Source organism: Cibotium barometz, chromosome 39, assembly GCF_041138505.1.
Source record: "Cibotium barometz isolate CiBa-2024 chromosome 39, ASM4113850v1, whole genome shotgun sequence".
Lineage (NCBI taxonomy): Eukaryota > Viridiplantae > Streptophyta > Polypodiopsida > Cyatheales > Cibotiaceae > Cibotium > Cibotium barometz.
In genome coordinates, this window is record NC_141084.1 from 35,643,528 (window position 1) to 35,670,103 (window position 26,576).

A 26,576-nucleotide genomic window follows, 5' to 3' on the forward strand; every position below is an offset into this window, starting at 1 on the left:
AGGTCGATTTTATACAGGTTTACCTCTTACAGACAGCATTTACATCTAGTAGTACAGTCATTGGCCATGGCTGACAACAATGATGTATTCCGCATGTTGGCTGCTGAGGATAAGTTGGATGGCACCAACTATCCATTGTGGGCATATATGATGCGACATGTATTGGTAGCAAAGGGGTTATGGAACATTGTGCAGGGTATTGATGCACGTCCTATTGTGGCTGGGAATGCTGCAAACACATCAGAAACAGGTACTGTTGATGATGGTGCAGGCACAAGTGCTGTAGCAGCTGTTCGAGAACCACCACTTTCAGCAGAGCAGATTCGTTGGGATGGTAGAGATGCGCAGGCTCATGCCTTGATTGCGCTGTCTGTCAAACGTACCATTATCCCACATATTCGCTCCTGCAGGACTTCTAAGGATGCTTGGGATGTACTTGCCACATTGTATCAGGCAAGAAATGAGGCTCGTGTTGCTTACCTCCGAAAACAGTTGGAGAGTGAGCATATGAACGAAGGTGATTCTATGGATAGCTTTTTGACAAAGATCAAGGATTTCAAAGAGCAGCTCATTTCTGCAGATGAAATCCTGTCAGACAGTTCACTTGTGCAGACTGTTTTGAATGGTCTACCAGATTCTTATCAGGGTTTTGCTTCCACTCTTCGCTTGATGATGAAAGGCAATCCCAATGCCTTATCATTTGAGGAGTTAGTTTCTGTTTTGCTGCAAGAAGACCAGTCAAGGCAAAACAGGAATATTATGCGTGTCGCAGATCAAGCTTTCGTTGCTAGTCAGAGAAGCGGGAAAGGTAAAGCTGGCTTTTCTTCTAGTAAGCAGAAATCTGCAAATGCTGCGCAACCAAAGAAGGAAGACAAAGATGAGAAGAAGGGTGACAAACAGAAGACATTTTGCAAGTACTGTAAGGGAAATGATCATGTCATCAAAGCGTGTCCTAAGCTGGCTGCGAAAGAGGCTAAGAAGAAAGAGGCTGGTATGGCTGTTGCAGATGCCTCTCCTTCTAACAATGAATCTGCTAATGTTGTTCAAGATACAGAATGGGCATTCAATGCGCAGTGCAGTTATGACCCATCTTTGCATGACACATGTATGTCTGCAGTAGATTCAGATGTATGGTACTTTGACAGTGGTGCCACTAAGCATATCACCTCGCAGCGCAGTTTATTCACTTTCCTTGAGTCTGCTCCCACAGGGAATACTGTCACTTGTGCCAATAACTCCTCTTATCCCGTTAAAGGAGTTGGACAGATTGTGCTGAATGTTGCAAATTGCAACACCTTTACACTTTTTGATGCATTGTATGTGCCAGGGATCAAAAAGAATCTGCTGTCAGTCTCCGCATTTGCCAAAACAGGTTTGGTTGTAAAATTTGTGGATGACAGATGTACTGTTCATGATCTCTCTTGTGGTGACATCATTGTAGCATCTGGTTCACTATGTCGAGGGCTGTATAAGCTCAATATGGATGGCAAATGTGTAGAGGATTCAGCATGTGCTATTATGGATACGCAGGCTATTTCAAATGCAAAACTGTGGCATGCACGTTTTGGTCATCTGAATTTTGCAAGTTTGCTGCGCCTGCAGAAATCTGAAATGGTGTCTTCTTTGCCTAAGCTTGAGGCACCTGTCAAGCATGTTTGTGAGGGCTGCATATTGGGTAAAATGCAGCGTGCTTCCTTTCCCAAAGATGGATCAGTGAGAGCTGAACGCAGATTGCAGCTTGTTCACAGTGATGTTTGTGGTCCCATGCAAACTCCATCATTTGGAAACTACCTTTACTTCGTGACTTTCATTGATGATTTTACCAGGCATGCATGGGTATATCCTTTGAAGGCAAAGTCCGAAGTGTTTTTGTGCTTCAAACAGTTTTTGGTTATGGCTGAAAATGTGTCAGAAAGTAAGATGGGCACCTCCGTTCAGATCGAGGGGGGGAGTATATGTCTTCAGAATTTAATGCATTTCTGGCTGAGCGTGGGATAAAACACCAATGTACAGTGCCGTATACACCACAGCAAAATGGTGTGGCTGAGAGAAAAAACAGGTCTCTCATGGAAATGGCAAGATGTATGGTTAAGAGTCAAAGTCTACCACATGGTTTTTGGCTTGAGGCTGTCATGTGTGCCACTTATGTACTAAACAGGTGTCCCACCAAAGCATTACAGGTTGTCACTCCATATGAGGCTTGGCATAGCCGCAAGCCATCTGTTGGCCATTTACGTGTTTTTGGTTGCCTGGCATATGCATTAGTGCCTGTGCAACATCGCAGAAAATTGGATGACAAAGCTGTCAAATGTATTTTTGTTGGATATAGTGCTGAGAGCAAAGGCTATCGTTTGTATCATCCACAGACAAAGCGCATTTTGGTTAGCCGTGATGTTGTATTTGTGGAAGATGCAGTTCAGCCCTTGGTTTCATGTACTAAGGAGACAGATATCAGCTCACGTGATGTCTATGATACATTGTTGCCTCTTTTCAGTGGTGCACAGTCAAGTGCAATACCTCATGAGGCAGTTTTTCAGCCTATGCAGGTTTTAAATGATGGCACAGATCAGCCTATATCTGATGCAGATGTGCATGATGCACTTGAGGATGAGAGACAAGAGATTGAGGGCTCTAGGAACATGCCTAGATGGCTGGTGCAGACTTTGCGTGACAGCAAGTTGGATGCCCCTTTGTCTAGTCGCACTCGTTCTGGCTCTCATGGTGCCTCTTATGCGTCAAATTGTTATGCATTGGCTGTTTCTAGTATGTGCGATGAAAGTGAGCCTGTTTCATTTGATGAGGCACAAAGTTCAGAAAATCGGATGGTTGCTATGCAAGCAGAATACGATGCTATTATGAAGAATAGTACATGGTCTTTATGTGACTTGCCCCCTGGCAAGAAGGCCATTGGCACTAAGTGGGTATACAAATTGAAGCGTAAGCCTGATGGCACAGTGGATCGCCATAAGGCTAGGCTTGTTGCAAAAGGTTATGCTCAAGAGAAGGGCATTGATTTTGATGAGACTTTTGCTCCCACATGTCGTATGACCACTGTTCGTAGCATCTGTGCATTAGCAGCTCATAATGGTTGGAATGTACATCAGCTGGACATAAAGACTGCGTTCTTAAATGGAGATTTGCATGAGGAGGTGTATGTATCGCAGCCTCGTGGTTTTGTTCAAAGAGGGCAGGAAAACAAAGTGTGCAGGTTAAAAAAGGCTTTATATGGTTTAAAGCAAGCTCCACGAGCTTGGTATGAAAAAATACATGCATATTTGACTGCACATGGGTTTCAGAATAGTCCAACAGAAAGCACTTTGTATGTTAAACGTGTGGATGGTGTACATCTAATCATTGCTCTCTATGTCGATGACATGCTGCTCACAGGACCAAATGAGAGTCATATTGCTGATTTTAAGGCTGATTTGAATGCCTCTTTTGAGATGTCAGATTTGGGGCATTTGCATCATTATTTGGGGATACAATTTAAGCAGTGTGATGGAGGTATTGCTTTGTGTCAGACAAAGTATATTGAAACATTGTTGCGGAGATTTGGCCTTGAAGACTGCAAGCCTATTGCTACTCCAATGGAGACAGGTTTGAAGTTGAGTCTTCATGATGCTGGAGATCACTTTGATGTCACACTCTATCAGACAGCTGTTGGTTGCCTCATTTATGTATGCATTACGAGGCCAGACATTCAGTTTGCAGTCTCACAGGTGAGCAGATTTATGCATAGCCCAGGCATTAAGCATTGGCAGGCAGTGAAGCGTATCTTTCGCTATTTGAGTGGTACTCGGCATCTTGGGTTGTTTTATCCCAAGGGGGGATCATTGCCGCCAGATTTACATGTTTTTTCAGATTCTGATTGGGCTGGTTGTTATGACACACGCGTGTCCACGAGTGGTTTTTGCTTCATGCTTGGAAGCTCATGCATATCATGGTTGAGCAAGAAGCAGCCTACTGTGGCCACTTCTAGTTGTGAAGCTGAGTACAGGGCAGCTTTCACAGCTACGGTTGAGTGTGTGTGGCTCAGACGCCTTATGGCTGATTTGGGTGTTGGGCAGCCATCTGCCACCACCATCTTCACTGACAGTCAGAGCGCATTGGCAGTTGCGCGGAACCCAGTGTTCCATGCTCGTACGAAGCACATTGAGGTGCACTACCATTATGTCAGGGAGAGACTCTCTGCAGGAGAGATCAGTTTGGCTTATGTGCCAACACAGGATAACCTTGCAGACCTTTTCACAAAGGCTCTGCCTCGTGAGAAGTTCAAAGCTTTTCGCAAAGCTTTGGGCTTACTCCCTTTTGTGGATTCGTCCACATAGCTAGACACTTCCCTATACATGAGTGCTAGCTCTTGTTCACCGCATCACTCCAGGGGGGATTTGTTACCATATTATAGTAGTGATGTGTGTGAACACACTTAGGACCGCCGGGGCACTTTTTCCCTCACTAGGAGGTTTTTTCCCCCGTGCATTGTATATACGCCCATTATCTTCTAGGGCTTGTTATCTTTCATTTTTGGCACTCATAATACACTACTGTGTTGTGCTCAAGCTTCCTCATCTTCTTGAAGTTGTGTGTGCATTCCTGCAACCCTAATTCCAACATTTGAGGGATGACAAGGAAGTGAAGGCAGTAGGAACGAGTGCTGGTGTAGAAGAGTAGCTTGCATCAGAGCACTTTCCAGAGGGTGCACAATTTGCAGCTGAACAGCCCACTGTAGTAGAAGATGCGGGGCCATCTTCCCCACACCAAGAGAGCAAGGTGCTGCCAGAGCTTGAGATCAATCTCTTGAGCACCATTGTGGTGAAAGGTGAAGAATACTTATTTCTTCATGACCTTGAAAAGACAGCTGGCTTGAGAATGGATGAATGCCTAGGCATTATATGCACGCGATGTGAGGTGGACCTTGATACGTTCAACCTCGGTCCTCACCTAGATAGTGCTATATTACCCCTTGGAGAATCTATCGCAGAGACAGTTGCTTTGGTCAAGGAAACTGTGGTTGAGACCGCAGAGCAAGCCCTAGTTCCAGAGGAGGAATTCACAACCTTACAAGACAAGCTAGAGGCTGAAAAGGATACCCTTGCTCTGCTGGAGCAATGGAGGAGACCAAAGCACCAAAAAAGGATGAGGCTAAGTCCTCGATTGACCTCTCTGTCCCCACTAGCACTTTGGTAAAAGAAGACATTGAGCAAGAGGTAATAATTGACCTTTTACAACCTAGAAACATTTGTAATTATGTATAGGAAAATATTTTGATTTTTCCTTTGATTTTGCAGAGGGTGGTTGAAATTGACGCATTTGCTGGGAGAGGCGACGGGAGCAGAGACCAGGCCAAGGTCCATGGACATGATGCTGCGTTGGCGCATTATCTTGGTCGACTTCCTGTGGATAGCATCGCCATTATCCATAGGGACTACACCCCTCAATCTGCCTTCACTCTCTTCTTTTTGAAAGCCCTCTCTAAGGTGCTCTGTGTAGCCTCTATGACACAGAGCACCAAATATACAGTTCTAATTAAAAAATCCCTTGCCTTTTGGTTCTGGATTTAGGGGTAAGCTTCTTGCTCGTATAGGTATAGCCAAAAGCATAGGCATAGAGGATCCTCAAGAAATAGCCCAATCACTCCTTGAGCACACTCTGCCCAATAACAAGAGAAGGAAGCTCAATATTGTAAGAAAGCTTTTGTAAAGATGATGTATCATTTCTTATTACGAATACAATACAATTTTTGCAAACTTATTTTCATCAAGTATATCATTGTTTTTTTTAGTTTGTACCATCAATGTTTTTGTGAATGCATCAGAAATGACCCTGGGAGCCTAGGGGAGTAGTGCCAGAACAACTTCCCCAGCCCTTCAGAAGCAATTCTGATGCATTGGTGGATGATAAATAATGTATTTTTACACATGATTAAAGGTATTTTTATCTTGTAAATTACTGTTTCTCATAATTCATGTACTTAACTTGATTATAAATGCATCAAAAATGATTCTGAGTGGCTGGGGGAGCAGTGCCAGAACAGTGCGAATTTCGAGCGTGCACCGCTGTTGTAGAGCCCAAATTCGCACTATTCTGGCATAGCTTCCCCAGCCCTCCAGGAGCAATTCTGATGCATTGGATGACAAATAATGTATTTTTATACATGATTAAAGGTATTTTTATTTTATAAATTATTGTTTTTATAATTAATGTACTTAAATTCATTATAAATGCATCAGAAATGATCCTGAGTGGATGGGGAAGCAGTGCCAGAACAGTGCGAATTTTGAGCCTGCACTGTCGCTGCATAGCCTAAATTTGCACTATTCTGGCATAGCCTCCTCAGTCCTCCAGGAGCAATTTTGATGCATTGGATGACAAACAATGTAATTTTACATATGATTAAAGTTGTTTTTATCTTATAAACTATTGTTTCTCACAATTACTATACTCATCTTTATTATAAATGCATCAGAAATGATCTTGAGTGACTGGGGGAGTAGTGCTAGATTAATGCAAATTTTGAGCCTGTACCGCCGCCGCTGCAGAGCCTAAATTCGCACTGTTTTGGCATAGCTTCCCCAGTCCTCCAGGAGCAATTCTGATGCATTGGATGATAAACAATATAATTTTACACATGATTAAAGCTGTTTTTATCTTATAAACTATTATTTCTCACAATTAATGTACTCAACTTCATAATAAATGCATCAGAAATGATCCTGGAGCAGTGCCAGAACAGTGCGAATTTTGAGCCTACACTGCCAATGCAGAGCCTAAATTTGCACTGTTCTGGCGGCACAGCTTTCTCAGTCCTCTAGGAGCAATTCCGATGCATTGGATGATAAACACTATATTTTTACACATCATTAAAGGTGTTTTTATCTTATAAACTAATATTTCTCACAATTAGTGTGCTCAACTTCATTATAAATGCATCAGAAATGATCCTGAGTGGCTGGGGGGAGCAGTGCCAGAACAGTGCGAATTTTCAACCTCCTGCACCGCCGCTGCTGCTCTGCAGAGCCTAAATTCGCACTGTTCTGGCATAGATTCCCCAGTCCTCCAGGAGTAATTCTGATGCATTAGATGATAAATACTATATTTTTACACATGATTTAAGATGTTTTTATCTTATAAACTGCTATTTCTCACAATTAGTGTGCTCAACTTCATTATAAATGCATCAGAAATGATCTTGAGTGGCTGGGGGAGTAGTGCCAGAACAGTGCGAATTTCGAGCCTGCACCGCCGTTGCAGAGCCTGAATTCGCACTGTTCTGGCATAGCTTCCCCAGTCCTCCAAGAGCAATTAGATGATAAATACTATATTTTTACACATGATTTAAGATGTTTTTATCTTATAAACTGCTATTTCTCACAATTAGTGTGCTCAACTTCATTATAAATGCATTAGAAATGATCTTGAGTGGCTGGGGAAGCAGTGCCAGAACAGTGCGAATTTTGAGCCTCCGTTGGTAGAGCCTAAATTCGCATTGTTCTAGCATAGCTTCCCCAGTCCTCCAGGAGCAATTCTGATGCATTGGATGATAAACACTATATTTTTACACATGATTAAAGGTGTTTTTGTCTTATAAACTACTGTTTCTCACAATTAGTGTGCTCAACTTCATTATAAATGCATCAGAAATGATCCTGAGTGGCTAGGGGTGAAGTGTTAGAACAGTGCAAATTTTGAGCCTACATCACCGTTGTAGAGGCCAAATTTGCACTGTTCTGGTGGCACAGCTTCCTCAGCCCTCCAAGAGTATTTCTGATGCCTTGGGTGACAAACTGCACGTGATAGACATTCCATGTTAAACAAACATGATGACACCGAGACATTGTAAGAGAAACTTAAAATTTAAACTATCAAAAGGTTACAAATGAAAGCCAGATACGCTTGTTACAAAGGGGGGTTTGAAACAAAAGAGTTGCTTCAAAAAAAAGGTTAACATCTAAGATCTCTAGATCATGTCTCGCTCGCCTCGAATGCACCGAGCTAGTTGCATGTCCTGGCAGATATGGTAATCCTCTTTGCATGTATTGCAAGGAGGTTGGTGTCTTCAAGAAGCCCAACAAGGTAAGCCTCGGAGGCTTCTTGCAATGCTTCAAGGGCAATCCCCTACACACAGAACTCTATTCTATATCGTTGGAGAATCTCCTTCACTGTGCAAGCAAAAGGGGCTCTTCTTATGAGCAACTCAGTGTTCCTCTGATAAAACTTGATTTCTTGTAGAGCCCTATGCCCTTGGCACATCCTTCTCCTTGGAGCTCTCTGTGTTGTGTTAGTGCATTGGTGGCGAGGTTGGGACTTCCTTGGCTTGAAGAGCTTGACCTTTCTACGCTTGCGCGCACTTGTTGTTGCAGGAACCTCCTCTTGGTCTCTCTCATAGTGTGAATCCTCCTCCTCCTGTTTGCTGTGGTTCCTGTGTATCAAGTTCCTCCTGAGTAGGTAGGGGACCCTGTCCTAGTAGTAGGGTCTTGCCACCTATGGTGCTACACAATGTAGGAATGTTTTCACCAACCCAATCGAACTGCTCATCATTGGCCTCTCTATCTTGATCTCTGGGGTGGCTGCATTGTGGGGTCTTCTTCACACGCTTCCTCCCACTAGACGGGCCTGCATGTGTTTGCGCTGGTGTTGTTGTGGGAGGAGGGTTGGACTCTGGTGATCCCATTAGGTGTGTCCTAGAATCCAAGGGGTCACTCTCTTCTGTGGTGTCGCCACCAGTATGTGGTTGTTGGATGCCTTGCACTGTGTTTTGTGAAGGCATGGTAACACGTGCGGTGTTCTTGGTGCGTGCCATATCCATGTATGACTATGCTAACGTGGTGATATGCTGGTGTCCTTACGTGGGTGTCTACGTAGATCTTGAGCTCAAGCTCTCTAAAAAAGTGAAATGAAAATGAAGTGAGAGAAGGAACTATTAATAGTTTTTTTAAGGGGGAAAAAAACCCTAACTAAACTTATTTTCTTAGCCTTATTACATCTAGATTTATGCTGGTGCGTGCACAACCCAACGCCTCCCTGGTCTCCTCATTTGTGCACGCCAAGCACCATGCCTATGGGGAGCATTGGTGGTCTGCAACCATTCAAGCCGAGCATGACTTTTTGCAGCCTTGCGTGCCTCTTGTGCAAGCTTAGATTGTTGGGCCCGCTCCCTAACCAATACCCTTCCAAAGGTTGTGCGATAAAACCAATTTAACATCTCTTGTTGTAGATAGTTTGTACGTGTTCCTCCTATAGAATCTCCACCTCCATGTCTTGTATTTTTGAAATAAACCCCTCTTGCTTTATAATGTGATTTCTCCATCCCTTGGGTACTCCACATGTCGAGCGATCCATACTTGTTCATGAAATACGCACCATGCGCATAAACTATGTGATGTACATATGATAATAGAATTTAATTAGAAAAAGTCGAGGTTAAAACACCAGTTTATTTTTTTACTATACAACTTACCATATAGTGTGTTACTTTACTCTCTCCCCAAGCACCTAGCACACTTTTGGTGACTTCTATGATATGTTGGAATGATGCTCGTTCTTGGGCAGTTATGCTACTTTGATTCATAATGCGAACCATGTTATTGAAATTTATCCAAAGCTGTTTGCGCATATTTACAAGAGCTGGCATTGGACAATCTACATTCGTGGGTGATTGCACACAGGTCTCTCCAGAGTCTCCAAGTCTTCTTTGAATTCTTTATGTTTGCTGGCTTCTCCAAAAATCTCCTTGCCTTTGATCTAGTCATGGAGACCTTTTGAGCAACCTTGTATGACATACCAGAGGCCTGCTTATTCACTCCAATTTTCATGTTTCTGCCATGGTAGCCCAGAGAATTCAGAAGATGCTCTAATTTACCAAGGGCTGCAACTTTCCTCTCTTGTGTAGGCATTGTGAATGCATAATCGATATGGTACTTAAGCAATCGATCAAAGATTCTCATGAATGCATGAAGTGTGCAAAAGTGAATATTCTTTAGTGGAAAATTAATGATGGGGCTCCAATTTGAATTCCTGTTTGGTTCTCCTAGCATATCACGAGACATGACACCTTCCACCTATCTTGCATTTGGTTGTTCCTCATCTTCATCATCAGTTGACTTGGTTGGATCTACTACATCTTGTTGCTTCTTCCCTTTCTTGGGACCTTTTGAGGCATCCTTCCCAACAGAACCAACCTTCTATATACCTTTTCCATTTTTCTTTTTCTGCCTAGGAATATCAATCTGAGCATTGCAGTATGGACAAGGCCATCTTGATGTCGCACCTTGAGCACAATCCATCATGCATATAATTGTCTTCAAATCTCCCCCAAGATGCCAATCCACCTTGAACTTTCCTATGTTTTCTACATCTAAAAGTTGACCATCAATTTGCTTTTTGATTACATCTGTTATCCAGGGAGTCCTTTCAAACATCCATGTCAATACCTCATGTGTCTCCTTCGATACCTCGAATGCACCAAGCCACCAGACCTCTTTCTCAGATTGCACACTAAAACTTGGTTTGGTAGTCTTTTCCCATGCACAAATCATGGCCTCATTCATGAGTGTAATGCTACTCATACGTTCTAGCTTCCGACCTTTCACAATTTGGCACTCATCTAGCTTGAGCACAAATGAAAGTGCTCCCCAAAACTGCAAATAAACGGTAATTTATAATATTCAAAACAAAATAATCGTCTTCATTTTCTACTGAAAAACATGAATAGTAGCAATTGCAAGTTCTCACCTTCTGGTGGTGAAAGACCATAGAACTTCACCATAGCTTGTTGTAGTCTCTCAATATGAACAAAGATGTTATTGTAAACATCATAGTGAAATTATGTACTTGTTGTCTTGATTTTCTTTCTACTCGACCCTGTGTCTAATGTTAGTGTGTCCTCAATGTGATAAAACCCTATAGCTCACTACACATCATCATTATTGATATGCTTGACATTGTGAATCACCTTGAGTGTAGGAAATAAAGTGCCAGTGATTCCTTGTCTTAGAAATGTATCTTTTACAACCTAACGGATTGCTTGGTACCCTTTCATGCTGATTCCAGCCACATCACAAGCAGTTGAATTAATGAAGAATCGATGGAGGTGGTAATCTCGCTCACTACATTGCTGACAACAGCTTGGTGCCCTTTCATGCTGATTCCAGCCGCATCACAAGCATGTTGAATTAATGAAGAATCAATGGAGGTGGTAATCTCGCTCACTACATTGCTGACAACAGCTTGGCGTATTTTAGGATTATGAGGGTCAGTAATAATTGAGAGAATATCCTTGGTATTCAGAATGGCTTTGACCAAATCCTTCTATCCCTACACATCTTGTTGTAGAAAATTCCTGGCAGAACACAAATCATGACTATTTTGTTTAAATCACTGAGTGCATAATGAAAGTTTATGTTACTCGCTTTGTTGTACGAATCCTTTTCTTCCGTGCTCCACCTTTAAACGCAAGAGATTCTATACCAGCCAATGTCTTTTTGCATTCACGAGCACCATTTGGCGTTGCTTTGAGTCGTTTGATAAGTTCCTTTTGCCTTTGAATCTTTGCATCCTTCTCCACATTCTCTGCGAGGATCTCTTTCATTTTATCTGATGATGTTTTAAGTCCTTCTTGACATTGTAAAAGGCTGAATTGTGATGCTTACAATTAAGATTGGAGAATATGGGTTTGCCAAGCTCCACTTGTAGTCAATCTTTTGCAGTATCCTAACAAGCCAAGCTCTCCTTCACCAACAAATTGCATAAAAGATGATAAATTACGGAAAGGAGGGTTTGCTCTTAATGGAGGGTCAACTGGATAGAGATGCCCATCAACCCAAAGATCTACATTTTTCTCCTTAGCTATCCTATGAGCTTGGAGAGATTGTGTATCAGTAGGATGAGTTTTTTTAGAGCTGCCATACTCTTCAGGAATACGAATGTGTAAATCAACCTTCCATTTTATAGCTTCACAAGGGTCTATACACACACAGCTTGCAAAGGCTCCATAGCTAAGCAGAGAGAGAGAGAGACAGAGACAGAGACAGAGACAGAGACAGAGAGAGAGAGAGAGAGAGAGAGAGAGAGAGAGAGAGAGTGAGAGAGACTGTTAAAACTTTGCTGTTGTTCGCAGGTTTAACACAAATTCATTTTTCTAAGTAGAAAATGATCTTTTTGATATACAAATATACTAACATGGAGTTTTTCATCAATAAATTACATTTATGAGAAAAATTAAAAAATAATAAATTTTGGGGTCCCCACAATTTCGGGATCTGACAGTTAGTTATGTTTATGGGGTTGTGGGAACCTGACAGTTAGTTATGGATGTACTGGCTTTTGACAAGCTTCTGATGTGACCCTTGAATTATAAGCTTTTTGGAAGGAAAAAAATATTTTCATCATACATATTGGTTGGGTGGTGTTTTTTCAACCTCAAAATGTAAAAAAATAAAAAATAAAAAATTTTTACTTTTTGGGGCCCACCTAAATACGAGAATGTTTTGCTGATGTGGAAGGGAGATATAGTGGGAGTTAATGAGAAAGGAGATTTCAAACTGACAAGAAAGATTCAATTTATAGAGAGTGAAGATAAAAAATTCAAAAAGTAAGAGAGAAAGTAAGAGAAAAGTCAAAAAAGTAAGAGAGAGAGAGTATGAGAATATTCCCTTTAAAAAGTGAAACTAGGGGGTATGGCTGATGTGGCAAGGTAAAAAATAGGGATCATCATAGCCTTTGTCTCCCTTAAGCCCAGCTTTTTAAGCTCTAATCCCTTAAAATTAGGAATCCTTAAGGAGGCCCTTTTTGGGTCCAAAAAATTCCTAATGGCTTACTTTGACAAGGTTGTGACAACGATGTTAAAGTTCACAACAACAACTCAAGAGGAACAAAGTGTGTTCAAAATAGATGTGACAAAACTCATCAAGCTTGTTAGCGAGAGTTGTGGAGATACCTCCATTACATATTACATGGTAAGATATTCTCATATTAATTATTGTCGTTCATTAAGTACCATTGCAATTGCTTACTGAAATTCCATAAATTAAACATTTGTCTTCATAATTTCTTACTTGGACATTTTTTCCTAACACATTGTGAATGCACATGGACCATATTTTCTACAAAAATATGGGTCGTTGGATATGTTCAGCACCCAAGGCATGGAAAAATCACATTACTCAGCCAAAGGAGTGTACTTCAAGAATACTCGACATGGTGGAGGAAAGACACATAGAAATTATCTTGTGGAGATGTTTAATTGGTTCTATCGCAACAATCTTGCAAGAAATGTTACTAGGAAAAAGGCTCGAATGTCAGCAATTTTAAATCTGCAGCACGACTCAAAAGGAAGGAGAAAAAAATAGAGAAGTGGAATGGAAGCTCAAGAGCAGGCCATGTCGCATGGCGTGCCACAATGGCAAGACATGGCAGCCGTTGGGTTAAACGTGTCTAGTTTGGTGGTTTTGTAATTTTTGACCAATTTCATACTATTTGAACACATTATAAATGACTTTATATAAAGGCATAACAGTCTCATTCATTCTCATTTCTATATTTTGACTTCACTTTTTGCCATGGCTTGCATGAAAAACACTGCACGTAAGCATCCACCATCACCTCATCATCCTCCACCTCCCTCTCCCCCTCATCCGGACACCACTGACCCGGCCACCACCACTCACCTTGATCAAGAGAGGGAGTAATGTTGACCCTGTTGGAGTGCCATGGGGTGATATTCCTATCCTCCCAATACGTTCCACAACTGGGGGGAAGAGCTTGCATCGAGGCATGGGTCTATTGCCAACACGAGAAGAGGTGGCAGTGGAGCAGCGCAACGGAAGCAACACTAACAGAAGCAACATCAACTAAAGGAGCTCCATCATCCTCTCGACGTAAATGTGCATGAGATTGGAGTGCTCATGCACGTCCTCCTTGACCACCCAAGAAACCCTCCTTCTCATGCCCCCAAGAGGAAACAACACAATGGCATGGTAGCTCTAAAGGAGGTTCGGAGGTTCTAGAAGAGTGTCGACCTCCTCATCTCGAGAGCTCCTTTTGCACGTCTTGTCAAAGAGATACTATACGATTTTGGGGGCCGAGACAAGAGGATGCAAAGCCTTTCCTTCGCTGCAATCCAAGAAGCAACGGAGGCATTTTTGGTCACCATGTTTGAGGATTCTAACTTGTGTGCAATCCATGCAAAGCGGGTCACAATCATGTGTAAAGACATGAAGCTAGCACGCACACCATTCAACGTGATAACATTTGAATATTCCCCCTTATGATGTACATGATTGGACAATGTAAAACTTCACTTAATATATTCTTTTTTTTTAGTTCTTCTAAATAAAGAGAATGTGGGGGAGAGGGAGAGCTTCAAACCCTAGCAAGCAAACACACACACACACACAAGAGAGAGCAAGACACAAGAGAGAGATGGATAGCTGAATTTTCTTCTATCTTCTTCTCTAGTCAACCAACATAACATAAAGATAAGAGTACACACTATATGGGTTAGTACTCAACGACTACAACATACAAGGGTCGGTCCATAATGTAAACCTGACTAAATGAGCTCGCGCTATAACTATGCCAGTCTCTAGTAATCCAAAATGGCTGTCACACAGTCTGTCATCCCACTGGCTGCATATCACCCATAATCTCACCAACCATGCCAATGGTGTAGATGTGGCAGCTATCACCTAGGCAGGTCATCAATGTTTGTCATAGCACTAGTTGAGCTCAATATCTCAACACTCCCCCTCGAGCTCAACTCCACACACTGCACTCCAAGTAAGCTCCTAAACATGTGGAGCTTCTCTGTGCCCAATGCCTTCGTTGTTGAAGATGCTAGCTGATCCTCTGTGTGCTAACATATACCAGATCTACATGTCCTGCTACTAAAACCTTCTCCCTCACAAAGTGATAATGCACCTCAATGTGCTTTGTTCTAGCATGATTTACTGGGTTACTGGCCAACTGTATGCTGCTCATGTTATCATAATATATAAAAACTTCCCTATCCATGGGCTCTCCCATCTCACCAAGTAGCTTCTGAAACCAAGCTGCCATGGCAGCATCCCTGTACTCTCCCTTTGTACTCGATAAGGCAACTGTTGGTTGCTTCTTACTGCTCCAACTCACATCAGTACTTCCAAATGAGAACATAAAACCACTGGTAGATCTCCTGTCTACAATACTACTAGCCCAATCTGCATCTGCGTACCCATGCAACTGTATCTCTGTACCAGCCTCATAGAAAGTCTATAATCAACTGTGGACTTTATGTACCTGAGGATCCGTCTAGCCGCATCCAAGTGTGGCTTCCTAGGGACCTGCATAAACTGACTCACAAGTCGAATAACATAGCTCAAGTTTGGCCTTATAATGGTCATGTAGATCAAACTACCCACCACTATGCACCTGCATATAGTGGGGTCCTCTATGAAAAACTTTGTGTTCTGCTCTAATGGCACTACAATAGGCTTACAGCTTGTCATACCATACTTGGACAACATGTCCAAGCCATACTGCCTCTGCAATAGCAAAATGCCATGAGGTGATCTCACCACCTCTATGCCCAAGAAATACCGCAGCTCACCCAAATCCTTCATCTCAAACTTCTGCTTCAAAAGCATCCTGACATCATGTATGTTTGCATCACTATCACCAGTGATAATCAAGTCATCCACGGATCACTAATAGCATGATCCCTCTATCTGTCTTTTTCACATATAGTGAAAATGTCTACATTGGATATCTGAAATCCAATGGTAATAAGATGCTCCCCGATCTTGTTTGACCATGCTCTGGGTGCCCACTTCAAGCCATACAAGGCTTTTCGTAACCTGCACACAAAATCTGGATGTGCATCACTCTCATAACAAACCTGGTGGCTGCATCATGTACACTTCTTCTTGCAAATCACCATGCAAGAAAGCATTCTTTACATCCATTTGATGTAAAGACCAACCCTTCGCTGGCAGCCATAGCAATGACAGCTCTCACGGTTGTTATTCCGTAACAACCGGGCTAAATGTCTCCTCGTAGTCTATGCAATAAGTCTACGCATAGCCCTTGGCAACCAATCTTGCCTTGTACTTGCTCACTGAACCATCAGCATTGTGCTTGACTTTATACACCCACTTACATCCAATTGCCTTCTTTTTCTTAGGCAAAGACACTAACTCCCATGTTGCATTTGCATCCAATGCTGCCATCTCCTCATCCACGGCATCTTCGCATTTCTTATTTCCAATTGCCTGCTCTCAAAGCAAGTGGGCTCAAAGATCAATCGTTCCATCGTACGCACCCATGATTTTGGAAATCTATATGGCTATGTTCTTGTATGAGTCACTGAGGCCATGTGTGTGTGCTCTTGTGGTGAGGACCTCACTTAGTCCTTGGGAAATCCCCCTTCCTAGATTAGTCAATATGTCCAAGGTTTGGTCATTGAGGGACTGCAAAGGGTTGGTACCTAGCCCTTCTAAAGGTTTAGGACTTGTGGAAGTGCGAGGCAAGGGGCAAAATCCCGGAGGGATTGATGTGACAGGGGATGTAAACCCGATGATGACAAGATTGTTGTCGGCATAGCAAATGGTATTAGGAGTTGCATTTGGGGCATGGATCTCGATGGCTCAAAGATTTCAGCCATTGGGTTCAGTGCGGGTGTGAGCCGACGTAATCCCTCTCTGTTGTTGCCATATCTTGACGTTGCCAATTGCTTCTACTAAGCAAGCACATGTGGTTCTACCCTTTTTTTTGCTCTTTTTTTTGTTTTCTTATAGCCTGTTCAGTCTCAAGAGGCCTGGCACACCCTTCTGTGGGTCGAACGAGTGTCCGTTTGCCTTAGGCACTAAGTGCGCATGAACGACCTCTTAGAGATATTTGTTTGAAAGAGTGTGTCACTGGTGTCCCATATGGAAGCCGAGGTCTTGAAAATGCATGTGAACGCCCTTATGATGAACTTTTTTGAAAAAAGGACATGCCAATAGCATCCTAAATGGAAGAGGAGATCTCAAAATCAATTTTCCAACACTGTCTCAAGAAGAATTTTTTTCTCGAAAAGATTTTTCCTGTTTCGTAGCCCATTTTTGAATGTGTTCCAAAAAAGGAATTTGGAAAAACTCTGTATGCGAGAGTTGTAGTATTTTTGGAGTACTACACCGAATATGGTGCATGGTCTTTTTCAGTCTATATTGGGCGATTTTTAGTGCTCTGTTTTTTGCCTCGATTTCTGGGTTGAATTTTAAGGCTATTGGTCGGAGGCCAAAACGATGGATTCTGCCCTCGGACTCTCAAGAGCAATTTTGAAGAACTTGATGCAAGCTTTCTGATGAGCACTAGCACACGTTCATCGGGCTTACGGTTTAGGAGATACAGGCCTCCAAACAGGGCTGTTTTTTCTAAAGTTTTTTTTATGTGGGCATGTTTCACGACGTGAGGGTTTCACGATGTGAAAATGCAAGGTTTCACAACGTGAAATGGGGTTTCACATATTTTTTTTCACACACGGACCTGTTTCACGACGTGAAACATAGGGTTTCACGAAAGTGAAATGGATCTCACAGACTTAATTAAATTTAATTAAGTTTTTTTTTTAAAACAGGGGCCTGTTTCACACCGTCAAATGGGTGTTTCACAAAATATTTTTTTTCCGTGCAGGGTTTGTTTCACGCCGTGAAATGGGTGTATCACATAAATTTTTTTCCAACGCGGGGCCTGTTTCACACCATGAAATGAGTGTTTCACGGTTTTTTTTGTCTAGTGGGAAATTCGAGTTTTCTTGTGTGGAGGGAATATTCTTTGAATTTTAAATTGGGGAGATATGAGCATTTTGCCAAAAAGGTAAGTGGGAATAAAAAAGTCAATACTTTTTTAACACCCCCTTACACCTTTCATGAATGACTCCCAAAATGGACAAATTGACAACTCATTGGCATCTTTTCATTCAATGCTCATTAGCCTTAATACGTTATGGAAAAAGGTACTTAAGAATTAATCAAAGATTAATCGTTCCACTAATCTTTCTCCCTTTTGACATAAGTAAGAGCTCTGATTAACCACATCACTAATTAATTCACACCATTGAGTACATCATTGGATAGGACATGAAATTGCTAAGCTATGTGCCTCAAATAATGTGTAAATTATTCCATAACTAGAGATTAATTAAACTCTTGATTTTAGTCTCTTGTCTTTATGCAAAATAAAGAGAAAATTTCCTCCAATTTATGAAGAAATTAATATAATTAGGTGTTTTGATGCATCTAGATGCTCTCAAAACACTCAAAAACACTAATTTTGACCTCTTACATGATCAATTTTAACCCCAAAAAACACATTTTCTAGTTTTTGTTATCTTTTGGACTGGATTAATTACTCCTTAATGACAAAAACCATGCAATTAAGAAAGACTAGTCTATTTCAATTATTATTTAATGTTTTTGAGAATTTTTTTAAATGATTAAGCTACTCCTAATACTTGCTAACACTCCTAGTCGATTTCAATTATTTTTTAATGTTTTTGAGAATTTTTTTTAAATGATTAAGCTACTCCTAATACTTGCTAACACTCCTAGTCGATTTCAATTATTTTTTAATATTTTTGAGAATTTTTTTTAAATGATTAAGCTACTCCTAATACTTGCTAACATTCTAATGCACACAAATCAAACAAGAAAACACACAAATCAAACAAAAATTAATGGTTTTAGCTCTATGTTTAACTCTAAAGAGAGCTAAAAATCACAAAATTGCAATGCATGCAAAATGGACCTAGCACACTCTATGTGCAATATTAAAAAACACTAAAAACTAGATTAAAACTAACAAAACAACACATTTAAGCCAAAATTTTATCCTTTCAAAAAATTAAAAAAAAGAGAGCTATTTCTCACAAAATCACACACAAATCTCCATCAAAACCACATCTTTTTCATGGGAAACCATTAATAAAGACAATGGGCAATGGGTAATGCGTAGATTAGAGAAAAACGATGGAAAAAGCCAAGGGATGATTCACCGGGCAACGGTGCCAAAAATGTAATGGCTCACCCAAACCCCCTTCGAAACACATCCAACAAGAAGATTACCTGGTTAACCGCAACTGTCATGAGGATCTTTCCATTGGCCGAGCTCACAACCCTTGAGATATCCAAGCTCTACAACTCCTTGAGAAGCAATTCCACCACGCTTCCCACGAGCGTTGTCACAACGCCGCGTTGCACTATGTGTACTCGTCCCTCCTCTTACCTCACTTCACTCACACACACTCACTAGAATGGATTAGAGAGATATTAGCAAGAGGATTAGCAAGAGAAAGACTCTATTGCAAAATGGTAGAGTTCTTTGTATTATGAGAGATATTCACTTATATACATGGCCATAAGTGTTCACACACTTAAACTGTGCTGGTCGGGCACTTTAGGCTCATAAGAGGCCTAATGCTATTACAATGACTACTCTCATAATATATCCATGAAGTACATCACTTGGGACTTCATCCTAGCTTACTACCATACGCTCTTAAATCGGAAATCACCATAAGTATTCCACCGGACCACTACGGGCGCCCGTCCAAGTTATAGATTTGGACACCATTGCTTCATATCTTGAATGTATGACCTTTTGGTGTATCTACCTTGACACCTTGATATAAGATAATGGTAGTACCTCTTGTTGACCCTAGGAATGGGTTAACAAGTGGTTACATGGAGGAGAGGGATTTGCTTTTGGTTCGGTGCCGCGATTGAATGGCACCCGAAGTTCATCATGCAAAGTTCATCACTTCGACCTCACGAAAATGGTTGAGATGTCTCACTAACTTATGGACGGGATAAATCTCAATGTCAAAGTTCTTGCGTCCCAACACGGCACTGGCTAGGTTAGTCCAGAGTTGCTTGGGAAAGCAAATCCAGTTAGGGGTTGAGAGACTTGAATTCACCAATGATCTGAACTTTCACATTCACACCCTTCCCCAAGCTTCTTATCCCAAAAAATCCTTTGATATATAGTCCCCCCCCTCGATCTATACGAAGGGCGCCAACTTTATATGCATGAGACATGCATACACATTTTCATCCATAGTCCCCCCGATCTATACGAAGGGCGCCAACTTTATATGCATGAGACATGCATACACATTTTCATCCATAGAGACAAACTGTCTACAGCATGTAAAAACCTGACTTTGTTTTCAATGGATACACCCAAGTGTGCATAGAGTACTCATCAATAAAAATCACAAAATAGAGATACCCCTAATTGATGGTTGTCCTCATAGGACCACACACATCACTATGTATATGTTGTAATTTTTTGAACAATCAGGACTTATCAATCCATCTTTTAACAATGATGCTCATTGCATCTTGCCCAAAATGCACCCCTCACATACATGTTTGACCTGGACCTCAAGATTTGGCAACTCTGATACTATCTCTTACCTTTTAAGGTGCCACAAATTGCCAAAATTTAAGTGACCAAATTGGGCATGTCGTTACTCATAACACATGTGGCAATAATTGAATGAGCATTATATGCCAATCTCTGATATCTATCTAACCTGCAAAGCCCATGGCTTTAGAGTACCGGATACCACACTGTTGTTGCCATCAATTCAGCCATGAAATGTACAACTATTCATCAACAAATCCTAGCAATGGCAAAGCCCTTTGGCAACCAATACGTAACGCATTATATAGGACTTTAATCATATAGTACCACAAACGCAAATACATCACTACCTGCCATTTCAACCTGCAAATAATGAATCTTTGACACAAAATGCAAATATCCTAACTACCTTTAGGTACTCTCAATGCCATGCAACGAAGATGGCTATGCCATTAGATCACTGATGAGACGAAGGAAACCTACAAAGTGTATGAAAAATGGAAGAGTGTAGAAATGTTACTAGCAAAAACATTGAAATCGATGACATTGATGACGATGCTATCAAAGATGTCGATCATGAGCTCAAAGATGTGACGTTGAAGACGACGACAATGGCCCTATCTCCACATTAAATGCTACTGCAGTGCAGAAAACCCAAAATTAAATAAAGATATTTCCAACTAACACTCCCTTGGGATGTCTACACAAACCTTACAGCATGTGAAACACACCCGAAATGCCTCGAAACACACACAAAAATGCTAAGTTAGCATCACACTATAGGGTATACCTTGTCCACCTCTAAGAGGATAGCTCAATCTAAGACAATCAAAAGAGTGTTTCGAGGGCCAAAACAACCTGCTCTAATACCTTTTGTTGGAGTGGATACAAAAGTAGCAACACACACACACACACACACACAACAAGCAAGAGAGAAGCTGAACACTCAAAGTATATATATGAGAATGAGTGAAGTGCAAGTGAAGTGACGACATGATAAGGCTACTTACACATACTCATAACAGTATGTACACATGCTTGGGGGGAAAAACCTCCTAAGAAGGGAGAAAGTGCCCCGACCCATTTTTAGACTACGTTTACCATATACTAAATGGCAACATTTTCAGCTTGCTCCTACACAACATAGCTAGATCATTGTGATCTAAAAGGTACAAATATATACCACAATATGAGGATCAAGAGATGTTTCAAAAAGCAGAAGTGGAAGCTTTGACAAAAGCCCTCCTTTAGACACACTTTATATGCATATACCACCTGGCAATGGTCTTGGGTAAACCTCTCATATCTTCCAAGTGAATAACTCAAGATTTAGGAGCCAACTAGAGAGATGTTTCAAAAAGTGGAGGCTTTGACAAGCTCTACAAGATTGTGATGTATCATGCCCCTATTCATGCATTGTCATTTTTCTTATAAAACATATCCATGGCAATGATAAAAAGAGATCATATATGTTTTGTTCAAACATACTTCTACACAATATAACTAGATCATTGTGATCTAAAAGGTAGAAAACATGAAGATCAAGGTCATGGGATCCAAATGCTTTAAAATTACATGCTTTAATTTGACAATGCATACATCAATGGATCCATGTGATAGAGAGTGCTTGTAACTCCACATTACATATAGAGAGTGCTTTAATTTGACAATCCATACATCAATGGATCCATGTGATAGAGAGTGCTTGTAACTCCACATTACATATTGATCAAGAAGATGAGAAAAGAGGAACTAAGAAAGCCATCCAACAGTGTGCTTCATGAGAAGAAGGTATTACTATAGAGGATAATAAACACCCGAAGTCCTCTCAAATAGCCATTATGCTATCAAAATTATGCCGAAATGTATGAGAAAGAAGGTATGCAATTGACATATGCTATAGTTCATACTCCTTGGAAACATTGGACAGAGAATGAAGCATCAAAGACAATGAATCAAATATAAGAAAAACAACAATGCATCAAGCTACAATGAAATGCATGGTTCATGAACGTTGGTCAATGTGATTAACCCTTAGCCTCTTTACCCTAATTGGAACCATTGGTTGATCCATACTTCATTCTTGACCATCTGACCACGTTGAGGTGACATTGAGATGACATTGGAAAGGACATAAAATCATACCCCTTCATCTCTAACTAATATGTGTAAGATAAACTCTTTGATATTGTACAAACAAGGTATCAGAGCTAGAATTTGAAGGTTTCACTACCCTTCCAAGGGGGTCAAAACCTTCACAAGAAGGGTGAAAACACAATTACCCTTTAAAGGAAGGGAAGGGTTTTGGAAAATTTAGGTATATGCCCTTCTCATAAAGAAAAGTTAAGGAAAGCCCTTCAAAAGTAAAAATAGGGGCACCCTTCAAATTCTAGGCCTGCAAAGTACTATCTTTTTCTTTCTTATTTCTTTCATCTTAAAGAGACCTTAAAATGGTCAAGGCTTTGCACATGCCATATTTTGGCTTCCCATGGACCTTAAAAATATAAATCAATCTCTCTCTCTCTCTCTCAACATTTGAAAAACAATCAAATGCAAAAAGCCTATGAGAACACTATTTTATAGTAGAGTAAAAATGTATAAATAGTAGAGCATTCTTTGTTTAGTAGAGTAAAAACGTAGCATCCTAGAATTTCGACTATTGACATCAAAACACTGGATTGAATACTCGAAGTTCAGAAGAAAGATGTACATTAAATGAGGGGGAGGCTAAGCGAACCATCGAGGAGGCGGACCACCGTGCTTATGGCGGGGCGGTCCAAGGGGGACGGGTGGAGACAGAGCGCCGCCACTGTTGCCAGCCTTTGAACGGCGTCGCCGCTACCGCTCGGTGCAGGAGCGGCGACTCTTTGGTCCAACAGTTGACGCTCACGCCCGTCAGCAAGCGCCTCCTGCCACCTACGCCGCCAGTCCGCGCCACCTTCGGGGGCGGTGACACGCCTTCCAATCATGAGCTCTGTCAGCACCAGCCCAAACTTGTACACGTCGCCCTTCTCAGCAGCGGACTGCGCCGCCGCCTCCGCTTTTACCATTACCGACGCCGGTGGCGCCGCCAATTCGATGGCGACCATATCCCAAATCCCTAAGCCGCCTAACTTCGCCACGCCTCCTTCCGCTACAAATATCGCCTCCATGTCTAGCAGCCCGTGCACCATCGTGGCCTCGTGCAGCGCCGCCAGCGCCCTCGCCACTCCGGTCGCCACCTCCACGCGTTGCTGCCAGTTCAATGCCGCCAAATCTAGCCACCCATTGGGTGGAAACTCGTAAACAAGCACCAAGTTAGCCCCCTCTATGGAATAGCCGCATAGCCTCGCCAAGTTCGGGTGAGCCATCCTTCCGATTGCCGCCACTGCAATTCTTACATTCTTCAAATCCTGGTTTATGAGAGTCAATCGCGTCATGACGACGCTAACGCCGCCTGCGAGAATGCCTTCATAAAGGGGACCGAGGGGACCTGCGGACCTAGTTCTTCTGAAGTTTGAGGTAGCAGCTTCGACTTCTTTGTAGCGAAGGAAGGGCGGAAGGCCCGTAGGCTCATCGAGGAAGGCTTTTCTCTCGAGGTCGGCGTCTTCTTTAGATCTGCGCCTAGTTCTTCTGTAATACCAGGCGGCGAGAGAGCACAGGGAGGCGGCGAAGAGGAAGCTTGCGAGGGCGACGATGGTTGGCAAAGCCACAGAGCGCGGGCGGTGAGGCGGAGGCGCCGTGCTACTATTGAAGCTGGGCGATGATGATGCGCTCACTTTGATAAAAGCAAGGTCATCAGAGCTGCTGGTCTGCAGGAGCGATAACACAGGGTGGTAGGACAAAAAGCACTTGCGTGCTGAGCCCTTGCTGTAGAGGAAAGCTCCGCAGTTGCAGTCCTTGCCGCACAGCTCTTGGCACTCTTCAATAGTGCTGGCTTTCACCTGCACTTTTGCATTTTCATGAAACACTGAGTCCACTCCTTGCATCTGCATAAACACACTCTCTGAGCAGTCACCACCCACCTCTACTGGATTCACCACTGCACAGCCTTGCCTATAATCCGATGCATTCACTGCTTTAAATGACACATTATCATACTTAGCAGTACTGTGATTAGAGCTAATCAAATTGCCTGATGGGCACACACAATTATTGCTCATATCACATATACCATAAGGTCCACATGGAGATGGCAAAGAGCAGAACTCCTTAATAGCTTCAAAATCTATCTTCCAAGAGGGATAATCCCAGTAATAAACTCGCAAATTCCCATCAGAATCTAGCTTAAGCCGACGCTGAGACACTACTGTGGAATTGTACGTGTCAAAAACCTCGTAAGAGACCCTTGCATTCTCTGCCTGATACATCCCAAGGTATCCCATAGTCTCCATCCTTGCATATATGGGGCCTCCCTCTGGATTAATCACGGCTGTCTCTTGATCCGCTGACAGTTTCCAATACATCAACTGAGATGCATTTTGGCCCAGATCTGCATATAGTGCTATCCCATCCACCTCCAATTTGAGATAAAAAGTCCCTTTGACTGATGGGATTGTAGAAGAAATTGAAGCTGTTAATCTCATGGAAGCTGTGAAGTTCTGGCCTTGCAAGAGAGTATCAGTGGGGTGATCAAAGCTTTGCCAAGCTGCAGCTAGGGTTCCACCACCAGAAATGACAGAAGAGAGGATTAAATTGCCTGAGTCTTCTAAATAAAGTGTTTGCCCTGTGTTAGTACCTGTAGACCATAAAGTGCCCACTAATCCATCACTAAGAAGCAAGCTGCCTTGCTGATTAATAGCAAAGGTTGCATCTCTACTGCTAGGAGAGTTACTGTTTGCACTCCACACCATCTCCATGCTGAAGGGTGGCTCCAACGGCTCGGATAATCCATTGCTAGACCTTACAGTATACATGATGGAAAGAATATAGCCATTGATACCAACCTCCTTGAAACCTAGAGAGAAGTTTCCCCCAGGGCTTACCAAAAAAGGCCTGAAACTGTCCCACTGTAAAGAGATCTGGCTTGGGGAAACTTGGAAACCCCTCTGAAGGGGGCTTGCATCAAGAGAGCAATATATGCAGGGTGCTCTAGCCAAGAGGCAAAGCAATAAAGCTGTTAATGAATAAGTTAGGGCAACCATTATGGAAGAAGCAGTGAGCTCGTAGTCTCACACAGGCTCCATTAATTCCTAGAGATGTCTGGAAACATTAGCATGGTTAGTAATCAGTGCATCAACTAGCAACTAATGTATGGGATAGACTCCATTGATATACAGATATAAAGCCTAATGGCATTGTTAGCTAGTAATTAGAGTGTCTTACATGGGCTCCATTAACATGGAGGCGGACAAGGGATAAATGATATTAAGTGCATCAAACATGCAGGCTAATTAATCTAGAACATGCGATTATGTTTCTCTAAGCAATGGATACGCGTTTTCATGGTGAGGGAGACTAGAAATAAAGGCTAATTTGAAGGGGATAACGAAAGTCAACTGCAGGCTAAAGGTAGTGAAGAATTTATTCAGGATAATCTCTCTCTCTCTCTCTCTCTCTCTCTCTCTCTGTGCAATGATGCATTAATAGATAGCGCTCTCTATAAGATGTCTACACGAAGAACTTTCCTCAGTGGGCAGCTGCGAAGGTGTTGACTTTTGCAGTTCAACATTTAAATGCAAAGAAGAGGGAATCTTTGCGTGGATAGGCGTTGAAGATGGGCAGCCTGCACCACTGTCAGAAATAAACTTTTTTTCATAACCACTTAAAAAAAGGTTGACCTTTAGGGCCAACCTGTTTTTATTGAAAAATGCATAAATTAATCGGTTTTATAACTAAAACTTCAAAAATTTGAATTTTAAATTCAAGGCTAGGTAAGATTATAACCAGTTTTTCTCAATTTCAGCCGTGAAAATTACACTAAAGGACGGTTTATTTTTGACACTTGGGCCCTGCACCCTGCATGCGGTCACCACAGGTATAGCAGTGTGTGGCACTAGTAGACATTTAACAAGCGGTGCTTGCACTGTATGTATATATATATATATATATATATATATATAGGATTAATAGATTCTCCAAATCCAATTTTACTTTTAGAAAGTCATAGGCTCCACAATTTAGGATTTGGCTCCTTAGTTTAGGGATTTCAACTCATTTTGCCCACCTATTAAACCTTTCTTCAAAAGTTCAACCTCCCTTCTATCAAGACATAGAAC

The 26,576-nt window shown here is 41.9% G+C and overlaps 1 protein-coding gene across 1 annotated transcript; it reads right to left on the reverse strand.

Annotated features, from left to right (window-relative positions):
* Window positions 1-22,973: 22,973 nt before the first annotated feature.
* LOC147616030 (G-type lectin S-receptor-like serine/threonine-protein kinase SD2-5) lies at window positions 22,974-25,932 on the reverse strand. Its single transcript, XM_086778682.1, has one exon. It carries the CDS (start codon window positions 25,500-25,502, stop codon window positions 23,091-23,093), a length of 2,412 nt encoding a protein of 803 aa, XP_086634808.1. The 5' UTR covers window positions 25,503-25,932; the 3' UTR covers window positions 22,974-23,090.
* Window positions 25,933-26,576: the final 644 nt, after the last annotated feature.

Bases quoted from the DNA above. Each gene is read 5' to 3' on its own strand.
- LOC147616030 (XM_086778682.1), bottom strand. From the start codon at position 25,502: ATGGTTGCCCTAACTTATTCATTAACAGCTTTATTGCTTTGCCTCTTG.